The sequence below is a fragment of the Procambarus clarkii genome, chromosome 2, assembly GCF_040958095.1.
Source record: "Procambarus clarkii isolate CNS0578487 chromosome 2, FALCON_Pclarkii_2.0, whole genome shotgun sequence".
NCBI classification, from domain to species: Eukaryota; Metazoa; Arthropoda; class Malacostraca; order Decapoda; family Cambaridae; genus Procambarus; species Procambarus clarkii.
In genome coordinates this window covers 48932661-48945237 of record NC_091151.1, presented here as the reverse complement: position 1 = coordinate 48945237, position 12577 = coordinate 48932661, and the positions used below count along the sequence as shown (strand labels likewise).

The 12577-nt window shown below is 46.5% G+C and overlaps 1 protein-coding gene across 3 annotated transcripts in view; it reads left to right on the top strand.

The window, feature by feature from the left end:
* LOC123762245 (teneurin transmembrane protein Ten-m) overlaps positions 1-12577 on the top strand; it is a 312258-nt gene that overhangs the window by 117820 nt on the left and 181861 nt on the right. For all 3 annotated transcript variants that reach the window (XM_069325657.1, XM_069325651.1, XM_069325644.1), the window contains one exon: positions 4849-4945. In XM_069325657.1, coding sequence (XP_069181758.1) covers positions 4851-4945 — 95 coding nt within the window. In that variant the 5' untranslated portion in view covers positions 4849-4850. The remainder of the gene's footprint in view (positions 1-4848; positions 4946-12577) is intronic.

Genomic DNA, 12577 nt, shown 5'->3' with positions numbered 1-12577 from the left:
ATTGTGATGCAGAGCAGGACCTGCCCGGGTTTACAATGTTGCTTCTTAGTTTACAATATTCTCATAGTTCACACTCTCTTCATAAGCCACTATTGACACGCCGCTATTCAATGCTCCTTTGAATTTCACCCGAAATCCAAAGATTTATTTTTAATCTTCTATTTTTATCCCCACTTGCAAATTCATTCATGGAACGGTAAAAAAAAAATATGAACCAAATTTTGTCGTGTACTTTTTCGAAAACCATAATTGGGTAAGGAGTTCGAGGTTAGATAATGGGGTCGAGGAATGTGTGGTGATCTGTTGACGGAGGCACAGCCCGGGTTCACGGGGTCTGTTGCCAGTCAACTGTCTTGGCAACTCAGCTTGAACCCGGATGCCTGGAGCCTGAGGCCAGCAGAGGTCACGCTACACTTGTTGGTCGTTACAAGAGGTTACACGCTACACTTGTTGACCGTTACAAGAGGTTACACGCTACACTTGTTGACCGAGGTCATACCACATGGTTTGGTACTTGCCTGAGGTCAACATGCGCCTTGCCTGAGGTCACTTACAAGTGATTTACAAATGTTATAGTTAGTCTACAACCTTTCAGAATGACTGACATTTCGCGAGGGAAGTTTTGATTTGGTGTCAAATGAGAAATAAATCATTCATACCAGCGGGTCAGTGTGTTCCGTCACACTCCGTGTTCCTGGGAGTGATTTATCACCCTCGTGTTCCACAACACTGTTTCTCACTCAACATGTAATGCGTTGTGGTTTGTTGACGACTGGTGTTGATGTATTTAGATGGTGGTGATGCGTGGGGGATGTGGTGGTAGCTTGTTCTTCATCTCAGGAATACAGTCTCACTCTGGCTGGGTCTAGCTGTCTTCATCTCTAGCAGCAGCAGCATCAGAAGTGGTAACAACAGTAGCAGCAGTATTATTAGTAACTTTAAGCTCACTGTTCCAGGTTTTCCGGGCCACTTCCATGAGGCTTTTCACTACAGCCTGATTCTGCTTCCCAACATTTTTCGCAGTCGGTTGTGTAAGCCGAAGGTTGGCGAGGGTTGGGGAGCATTCTACTGTGCTCTCTTCAATTCCTGTTTCCAGAATGCACGTCCAGTTTTGTCCGAGAAGTACCGTGTACTCTATCAATCTTTGTCTCACTCTCTCACTTCCCTCCCCCCTCTCTCATGAGCGGTTTCCTACCATGAAGTGCCTACCCCTTAAATTGGACGGTAAAGTGTCAATTTCAGCAAAATAGATACTTATACCCATAGACAGAGAAGACTCTCCAGGTAGACCGTACACAGTGAAGACCTTTCAACCGCCCAAGCCAGCTTTTGTCATTGACTCAAATCTTTTATCCCCTTTCACGGAGGGCATATTTAATTCAAATCCTCCTTTACCAGCCTGAGCCTTTGGCAAGCTGGGGTTCTTAGAAACGCTGTGGCTTGAGTTAAATTGCCCGCCTTTGAGTTCTGCTTGAGACGGCACATCGCATTCTTAATGAGAGCCCTCTTGTGTCTCGGCACTGTCGCAGCGACATGCGTAGCTGCGGTTTGGTTGAGAAGTGACTAGTCCTGTTGGTTGGGATCCCTGACTAGCTCTGATTGGTTGGGATCCCTGACTAGCTCAGATGGTTGGGATCACTGACTAGCTCTGATGGTTGGGATCCCTGACTAGCTCTGATGGTTGGGATCCCTGACTAGCTCTGATGGTTGGGATCCCTGACTAGCTCTGATGGTTGGGATCCCTGACTAGCTCTGATTGGTTGGGATCCCTGACTAGCTCTGATTGGTTGGGATCCCTGACTAGCTCAGATGGTTGGGATCACTGACTAGCTCTGATGGTTGGGATCCCTGACTAGCTCTGATGGTTGGGATCCCTGACTAGTTCTGATGGTTGGGATTCCTGATTAGCACTGATAGTTGGGACCCTGACTAGCACAAGTGATTGAAGAAGAGAGCAGGGGATTCTCCCACACATGGAAGGGTGAGAAAGGGAAGGTTGGGAAGGGTGGAAGGGTCACATGGAAGGGTGATTTGGGATAAATATGATAATGATAATCCCAAAGGGCTAATGATTATGAATTATAATCACTTATTTTTATTGTCTGATACATCATACCTCGTGTAACAGGGATATATTTATATTTCATGCTAATAACTGATAACACAAATTCGAACACAAGCTATACATATTCGAACACCAGCTAAACACATATTCGAACACCAGATACACATATTCGAACACCAGCTACACATATTCGAATACCAGCTGCATGATAACTCCACTGTAGGGGTGCTCACACCGATCGTAATGTTATTAATTCCTCATACGTTAAAATGACAGGTGTAAGGGGCAAGTTATTGATGAAGAGGCTGTCACATTAGCATTGAGTCAGGAAACCTGTGTGCAGGGGTGCTAGGCGGGCCTGCAACAGGTGAGGAGAATTAGGGAAATATGTGCAACCAGGTGCAACTTGCATAGCTAAATGAATTGTGGGGTTCAGTCCCTGAGCCCATTATGTGCCCCTGTAACCCTTTCCACTACCGCCCACAAGATGGGTATGGGGTGCATAATAAATGAACTAAACTAACTAACATGCATTACGTCCATGTACCTCAATGTACATGTGCTTGTACCTTCTGGTGGTTCCAGGGATACATGTTTTTCACTGTTTGTGTCCGCAGAATCGAGGTATAAGCTCTTGGACCCCGCCTTTCTAATCAATCTGTATTTCTTCTATTATGTCCACTACATAATTTTCTCACGCGCGCACACACACAGAACTGTGATAGTTGAGAGTTGGGCCCAAAGAGCCAGAGCTCAATCCCCCCGCAAACACAACTAGGTTAGTACACACACAGCGTAGTCTTAAAAACCCGGGTTCGATTCCCGGTGGAAGCGGCCTCGCGGCTGAGTGGATAACGCTCGGAGGTCATAGTCCTAAGGGCCCGCGTTCGATTCCCGGCGGAGGCGGAAATAAATGGGTAAAGTTAATTTCACCCTGATGCCCCTGTTCACCAAGCAGTAAATAGGTACCTGGGAGTTAGACAGCTGCTACGGGCTGCTTGATGGGGATGTGTGCCAGAAATATATGTAATAGATAAATAGATGAAAATAGATTGATTAGAAACGCTGAGTCTAAGAGGTAATGGGTTGATTCTGCAGGTACAAATAGTAAATACACACGCATCCCCCAGGAAGAGGTTCGTAGCAGCTGTCTAACGCACAGGTAGCTATTTACTGCTAGGTGAACAGGTGCATCAGGGCGAAAGAAACGTTGCTCATTTATTTCCGCCTCGAACCCGTTCCCTTAGGACTACGAGCGCTATCCACTCAGCTATCAGGCCCCCAGGCTCTGTGTACTCACCTATTGTGTGTGTGTATTCACCTAGTTGTATTCACCTAGTTGTGTTTGCGGGGGGTTGAGCTTTGCTCTTTCGGCCCGCCTCTCAACTGTCAATCAACTATTTACTAATTACTTTTTTCCCACACACCACACACACACACACACACACACACACACACACACACACACACACACACACACACACACACACACACACACACACACACACACACACACACACACACCATGAAAGCAGCCCGTGACAGCTGACTAACTCCCAGGTACCTATTTACTGCTAGGTAACAGGGGCATTCAGGGTGAAAGAAACTTTGCCCATTTGTTTCTGCCTGGTGCGGGAATCGAACCCGCGCCACAGAATTACGAGTCCTGCGCGCTATCCACCAGGCTACGAGGCCCCTCTCGCTACGAGGGTGTGTGTGTGTGTGTGTGTGTGTGTGTGTGTGTGTGTGTGTGTGTGTGTGTGTGTGTGTGTACTCACCTAGTTGTACTCACCTAGCTGGGGTTGAGCTTTAGCTGTTTGGTCCCGCCTCTCAACCGTCAATCAACAGACAGGTGGTTGGGATGTGTGTGTGTGTGTGTGTGTGTGTGTAGCAAACCTTGTTAAACGTCTGTGATTATAATTTCAGTCTCGCTTGTTGGGTCTTCTTCACAAAAACATAAAAGATGTAAATATCGTAACACAAGTTCAAATAGTTCACTTTTCTGTATCGCTTGAATTTTTCACTATTGGGCTTCAAAGGTTAATTACTCTCCCGGCAATATGTATGTATATATACCTTTTTGCAACCTGGTGGACATTTTATTCCTATTTACTCTAAATTTCTCTACACTGTGTATAATTCCCGTTATCAAGGAGAGTTGATCCTATGATTGGCGTCATTAATATTCACAAAAATTTTTAAAAATTTTAAAATTTCATTTTAAAATTTTTTTAGCGAAGAAATCCTTAGATATAACAATCATCTACTTACATCTAGTTGAACTTAAAGTGTTCTTAAATTATACACACATGTACAAGGCTACCTTGTGTAGCTTCCAGGGATCAACGCCCCCACGGCCCGGTCTCTGACCGGGCCTCCCGGTTGATCGTCTATGAGTCAGTGAGCCATTACACATATTTTACACACATATTTACATACATACACACAGTAATTACACACACACATATTTACTGCATTCACAGAAAAAATAATCCCAAAACAACTCGTCTGTCCTCTTTTTGTCTCTCACATTACCTGGGGTAAATACTGGTTTGAAAACCAGTATTTACCCCAGGGAAATCAACCAGTAGAAAGGGAGGTTGTTGATTTGTAAACGAACCTTCTCACCAGCCCGATAAACGTGAGATCATTTAATTGTCTCAAAGAGTACATAAACACATACGAATGAATTCGGGAAGATATAAATAGAAGCTGTCTTGTATGGGGCCAAAAAGCCTTCTGGTGGTTCCTCAATTCTAATGTTCTTATGTTGTCTTTTCTAGATATGCCCAAGACGTCAACTTTGGAGTACAAATCCGGCCTCCACTCACCCAGTCTCCACAGTCCAGTTAAAGGAGACGCCCAGAAAGTCATGGAAGGGTGAGTATACTTATTTTGATGACCTCCATCTTGAGTGTGTTGTCCTCCCCCTTCTCCAGGGAGTAGTCATATTGATCATGTTATTACTCGCTGATCAATGCTTCTGCTCGCTTTGTTACTCTGAAAAGGGCTTCTTATTCTTGTTCTCTTACTCTGAAAAGGGCTTCTTGTTCTCTAACTCTGAAAAGGGCTTCTTGTTCTTGTTCTCTTACTCTGAAAAGGGCTTCTTGTTCTCTAACTCTGAAAAGGGCTTCTTATTCTTGTTCTCTTACTCTGAAAAGGGCTTCTTGTTCTCTAACTCTGAAAAGGGCTTCTTATTCTTGTTCTCTTACTCTGAAAAGGGCTTCTTGTTCTCTAACTCTGAAAAGGGCTTCTTATTCTTGTTCTCTTACTCTAAAAAGAGCTTCTTGTTCTCTAACTCTGAAAAGGGCTTCTTATTCTTGTTCTCTTACTCTGAAAAGGGCTTCTTGTTCTCTAACTCTGAAAAGGGCTTCTTGTTCTTGTTTTCTTACTCTAAAAAGAGCTTCTTCTTGTTCTCTAACTCTGAAAAGGACATCAAAAACACTATCACAGGTCCTAGACAGCATTTCGAAACGGAGCCTGCACACTGGTGTTATCCCAAATGGCTCTAAATGTCTTAATATATATATATATATATATATATATATATATATATATATATATATATATATATATATATATATATATATATATATATATATATATATATATATAAGTTCGTTTCGTGGGGAAAATGTGCATTGAAGTTCCTGAAGGAATTGGGGGACAAATTGATCAGCGCTACAAAAGACCAGAGAGCAAAAAGTTTCTTGTTCCAGCGCCTCAGTGTTGCGATTCAGAGGGGAAATGCCTGTTGCGTCTTGGGCACTAGTCCAACTTCAGAGGAATTCGAAGAAGTGTTTGACTTGCAACAATGATCGAACCCGTCTGTGACATTCATCAAAGTTTCCCATTGTTGTGTTCTTCAAGAGATCCATAACCTTTAAGCACCTTTTTGCATTATTATTTTTGTATCAACCCATGTATATCTTGTAACCATCAAATGCATAATAAAGCACAAAAAATAAAAAAGGAAGGGGGTGGTAGGAGAAAAGCACACAGAAACTGTATTGGAGGGGATCTAAACATTCCCTCTAATGCGTTATGCGTGGTTTCTTCCGAGGCTATGGGTCCCCTTCTTCCAGCTAGAGGTGGTACTCTTTTATTATTGATATATATATATATATATATATATATATATATATATATATATATATATATATATATATATATATATATATATATATATATATATATATATATATATAAAAAAGTGTTGGGCACTCTTGTCCAAAAAGTCGCTCCTCCCACCTAAGGCAAGAAAAACACATGCAATTGTGTTTGCCAAAAAATGAGAATTTTGAACACGTTTGTCGTGATACATATAAAGGAAAGTTGATTGTCGCGGTGCTCGGGACGCTGGTGGTGTCTGGCCAGAAATTGAAAGAAGCGGCCGGAAAATTGGGGTTAGCAAAGGAGGTAGGAAATGTGAGAGGGGTCCGAGAGATCCCATCATAATATGCTGATTGTACCAGACTACGGACACTATTTTGTTTTTTGGGGAGGGGGAGGGGGTGTTCCTGCAACCGTGCCTACTGATGAACTCCCTTCCCCCCATCTCTCTGTCTCTCTCTCTCTCTCTCTCTCTCTCTCTCTCTCTCTCTCTCTCTCTCTCTCTCTCTCTCTCTCTCTCTCTCTCTCTCTCTCTCTCTCTCTCTCTGTTTCTCTCTCTCTCTCTCTCTCTCTCTCTCTCTCTCTCTCTCTCTCTCTCTCTCTCTCTCTCTCTCTCTCTCTCTCTCTCTCTCTCTCTCTCTCTCTCTCTTTCTTCCCATGGCAGTACTTGGCGTATCTATCTGTCGCCATATTGTTTGTGTGTGTGTGTGTGTGTATGTGTGTGGTGTATATTCAGTGGTGTATATAATATATACACAGTGGTGTGTATAACTGCTAGAAATACATTTACCTTGAAGTTGCCGGAACTGAAGGAATAGTCAGATATTTACAACTTTATTAGTGACAATTTATGAGGAAAGATAATCCTGGCTGATTTCCGGGGTAACCTATTTTGTGGCGGTTCCGGGGATCAACGTCCCTGCGGCCCGGTCTCTGATTAGGCCTCCTGGTTGGTCGTCTGGTCAACCAGGCTGTTGGACGCGACTGTTTGCAGCTTAACGTATGAGTCACAGCCTGGTTGATCAGGTATACTTTGGAAGGGGGTTTGGCCATAACTGGCCAAGGGTTTTCTGCAAAATTGTTTTGCAACAATTAAAATGGTATAATATATATATAATTGACCCGTTGAACAACTCCGCAAGGGTCGGTCCGGGATGATCCCAGACGCGCTTTCCCGTACGTAGGTTCGAACCCTCATCACGGCCCTGGAATTGTTCATTAGATGTATCAGGCTATTGTGATCTCTGTGTGTATTTGGCAGTTGTTTACGATTTGGGACTCTTAATTGTGTATTAGAGAGTTGAGGTTCGAATGTGTCACAAAAATTATATTTCTCGGTGACAGGAGCAGACGCGGAAGGTTAGTGTTGACAGAAGTGAAGATGGTGGTGGTGGAGAGTAGTGGTGGTAGTGGTTGTGGTGGTGGTGGTGGAGAGAGTAGTGGTAGTGGGGAGATTAGTGGTGGTGGTTGTGGTGGTTGTGGTGGTTGTGGTGGTTGTGGTGGTGGTGGTGGTTGTGGTGGTTGTGGTGGTTGTGGTGGTGGTGGTGGTTGTGGTGGTAGTGGTGGTTGTGGTGGTGGTGGTGGTGGTGGTAGTGGTGGTGGTGTAGTGGTAGTGGGGAGAGTGGTGGTGGTGGTGGTTGTGGTGGTGGTGGTAGTGGTGGTGGTGTAGTGGTAGTGGGGAGAGTGGTGGTGGTGGTGGTTGGGTTAGATAAGGGGGAAAAGTACGTGAAAGAGGAAGAAGAATGTTGGACGAAGGAAGAGATAGTTAGAATATATGGTGTGTATGTGTGTGTGTTTGTGTGTGTATGTGTGTGTGTTCGTGTGTGTATGTGTGTGTGTTCGTGTGTGTATGTGTGTGTGTTCGTGTGTGTATGTGTGTGTGTTCGTGTGTGTATGTGTGTGTGTGTGTGTGTGTGTGTGTGCGTGCGTGCGGGTTGAAATGGAACATGGTAAAGATGAATAAGAACCACGAAACCAACAAGTTTTATCTGAGTAGAGAAGATCCTTGAGCAGATTCATCGACAGATTCATTTACTTTTTGTTTGTCTTACGAAACCTCTACATCTTTCTTCAATCAGTGTGCCTTTATTCAATGCTTATTAAAAGAGTTTACGAGCTTCGAAACTTACAACCAAAGGTTAATGATGACTTCCTAGTGTTTCAGAACTCATAACAAAAGCAAACAGCTTTTTGCTTCAATAACTGCTTAATGAAGGCCACCTGAGCTGCCGTGATTGGGGAAAGATGTACAGGTTTCGCAAGTTTACAATTAATTGACGCTGCTGCTACTTCCAGTGTGTTTCTAAACACTTCATGTTGTGTGTCATGTATCATACCGAACACTATAACATAATTACAAACACTATAACATGATAACAAACCACTATAACATAACAAACAGTATAGCATACCAACAAACAACATAACAGGCCAACAGTATACCACATTAGCAGGCATAACAAGTCAGTATATCCACCACTCTGGTAAATATATTTTTTTCTGGAGTACAGAATATTAGATAATCTCCTCGATAAAAACGTGAAGAAATTAGATTTTTCATTCAATTTTTTTTCTGTAGCTGTTGATTTTTTTTTAATTCCCCCTTGAGATCGTCAAGAATTCTGTAGAGACACAGACATGTAAAGTCTAACCAAAGACTGGAAATTCTTTGACCCGAACGGCCTGTAAATGATTGATTTCTCAAGGTGAAATGTGATGCTAAAAATTTAAAGTAAGGTTTTATTATACAATAAAGTATATATATCTGAAGAATATATATAAAAATTACTATATACTGCTTTAGTGTAAATTTGGCTCATTGAAGACCGTAATAGTAATTTTAACGATAAAGTCCGTTGGAGCCGTAATGAGGACTCGAACCTTTGCGCCGGGTTAAATAATTTGAACAATGTAATAATTATTGTAACAATAGAGAAATCACCTTCTCTGGTAAGACTGTAACTCCATTAGAAGATATGCAAGGAACCTAAGCTGTGTATATTAACAATACAACTCCTAAGCTAACAGGACCCAATCATAGTTTTGAAGTTACGCAACCCGTCTTTAGTTGCGTAACTCGTACCTGTCTTCGAGTTAAGTCTCGTAAATTCTCGCACTTCAGTTAATTCTCGCAGCTACTGTGTCTGTCATTATTTTACCCGTCCATTATTTAAAGTTGCAGACAGACTTTGCATATTAAAATATATTTCTTTACCGTATTTTTTTTTAACACCAAAGAGGTTTTTTAACATCTGCTCAGGTTTGAATTGGTTTCTATTTTGCGTCCAGAGTTTAGGGACAATTGTTGTGTAGGTAATTTTGTTATGTACTTTAGTATGATGGGATATGTACGGCAGTGTTCAAAGCTTATGTCTTTGTTGTAATTATATCAGCCGGGGAAGTGTACGAAACTAACCCATTTGCATTATTTTATCGGCATGTCGTTGTCAGCTATGGAAGTTGTGCACTGCTTCAGACGTTCAGTAGAGCAGTGGCCAAAATTCTTTAGCCAGAAGTGATTCGGACCTTAGACAGGAATTGTGGTGGTGTTGGTTGGTCCTGGTGGCAGGTGTGGTGGTGGTGGTGGTGGCAGGTGTGGTAGCAGGTGTGGTGGTGTCAGGTGTGGTGGTGGCAGGTGTGGTGGTGGCAGGTGTGGTGGTGGCAGGTGTGGTGGTAGCAGGTGTGGTAGCAGATGTGGTGGCAGGTGTAGGCCAGGACCGACCAACCATCGTGTCAGGGGCTGGGGTTGTATATACAGAAGATCATTACACCACCATCTTGAGTCAAGCCTGACATCAAAGACAGGAAATTGCATCGTTCCAGCGGGTCTTGTCGTCGTGATTATAAGCTTAACTTACCGCCAGCTTTTTAATACAATGTGGATTTTTTTTTTTTTTGGTCTAGTATTTGCTTCAGCTCAGTCATGCGTGGTCCAAGTGGACGAGTTCCGTTATTGGGGACAGGAAGCCTTCGGTTAGGCATATCAAGGCCTCCCTAGGCCGACTAAGGACTCTCCCCCCAGGATGCAACCCACGACAGTTGCCTGAGTCCCGGGCACCATCTATTGTACTGCTTAGTGAACAGTGGCATCAGGTGCAACGTATCTGTGCTTGGTTTCGACAGTTCTTCTACTCCCCAGGCTTGACTTGTGAGAGTTTGGTCCACCAGGCTGTTGCTTGGAGCGGCCCGCAGGCCCACATACCCACCACAGCCCGGTTGGTCCGGCACTCCTTGAAGAAAACAATCTAGTTTCCTCTTGAAGATGTCCACGGTTGTTCCTGCAATATTTCTTATGCTCGCTGGGAGGACGTTGAACAACCGCGGACCTCTGATGTTTATACAGTGTTCTCTGATTGTGCCTATGGCACCTCTGCTCTTCACTGGTTCTATTCTGCATTTTCTTCCATATCGTTCACTCCAGTACGTTGTTATTTTACTGTGTAGATTTGGGACCTAGCCCTCCAGTATCTTCCAGGTGTATATTATTTGATATCTCTCTCAATGTATATATACACCCGAGATGCGGGTACACCTCTCGGCATATATACATCCGGTAATCGGGTGTATATATGGGCTTATACACCTCGAGACGTACACCAGGCCTAGATGTAGGGGTAGTGGCCACGTAGGGGGGCCAGGTGCCGGGGATTTGGGAAAGCTTCCCGCTGGGAAAACTCTCGCTATCTTTCTTAGCATACCGAGGCTGCAGGAATGTATGGGTGTATGGGGGGCGAGTCTGCTGGCCACGCCCTTCCTTCATCTCATCTCCCACCCACATCTCCGCCGCTGCCATCCACCACCACTGCCATCTACCACCGCTGCCATCTACCACCGCTGCCATCTACCACCGCTGCCATCTACCGCCGCTGTCATCTACCACCGCTGCCATCTACCACCGCTGCCATCTACCACCGCTACCATCTACCACCGCTGCCATCTACCGCCGCTACCATCTACCGCCGCTGCCATCTACCGCCGCTGCCATCTACCACCGCTGCCATCTACCACCACTGCCATCTACCACCGCTGCCATCTACCGCCGCTGCCATCTACCACAGCTGCCATCTACCACCGCTGCCATCTACCACCGCTGCCATCTACCACCGCTACCATCTACCACCGCTGCCATCTACCGCCGCTGCCATCTACCACCGCTGCCATCTACCACCGCTGCCATCTACCACCGCTGCCATCTACCGCCGCTGCCATCTACCACCGCTGCCATCTACCACCGCTGCCATCTACCGCCGCTGCCATCTACCGCCGCTGCCATCTACCGCCGCTGCCAGCTACCGCCGCTGCCATCTACCACCGCTGCCATCTACCACCGCTGCCATCTACCACCGCTGCCCTCCACCACTGCTGCCCTCCACCACTGCTGCCCTCCACCACCGCTGCCATCCACCACCGCTGCCATCCACCACCGCTGCCCTCCACCACCGCTGCCATCCACCACCGCTGCCATCTACCACCGCTGCCATCTACCACCGCTGCCCTCCACCACCGCTGCCATCCACCACCGCTGCCATCCACCACCGCTGCCATCCACCACCGCTGCCATCTACCACCGCTGCCATCTACCACCGCTGCCCTCCACCACCGCTGCCATCCACCACCGCTGCCATCCACCACCGCTGCCATCTACCGCCGCTGCCATCTACCGCCGCTGTCATCTACCACCGCTGCCATCTACCACCGCTGCCATCTACCGCCGCTGCCATCTACCGCCGCTGCCAGCTACCGCCGCTGCCATCTACCACCGCTGCCATCTACCACCGCTGCCATCTACCGCCGCCGCCAGCTACCGCCGCTGCCATCTACCACCGCTGCCATCTACCACCGCTGCCATCTACCACCGCTGCCATCTACCGCCGCTGCCAGCTACCGCCGCTGCCATCTACCACCGCTGCCCTCCACCACCGCTGCCATCCACCACCGCTGCCATCCACCACCGCTGCCATCTGCCACCGCTGCCATCTACCACCGCTGCCATCTACCGCCGCTGCCATCTACTACCGCTGCCATCTACCACCGCTGCCAGCTACCGCCGCTGCCATCTACCACCGCTGCCATCTACCACCGCTGCCATCTACCACCGCTGCCCTCCACCACTGCTGCCCTCCACCACTGCTGCCCTCCACCACCGCTGCCATCTACCACCCCTGCCATCTACCGTCGCTGCCAGCTACCGCCGCTGCCATCTACCACCGCTGCCATCTACCACCGCTGCCATCTACCACCGCTGCCCTCCACCACCGCTGCCCTCCACCACCGCTGCCCTCCACCACCGCTGCCATCCACCACCGCTGCCATCCACCACCGCTGCCATCCACCACCCCTGTCATCTACCACCGCTGCCGTCTACCACCGCTGCCATCCACCACCGCTGCCCTCCACCAC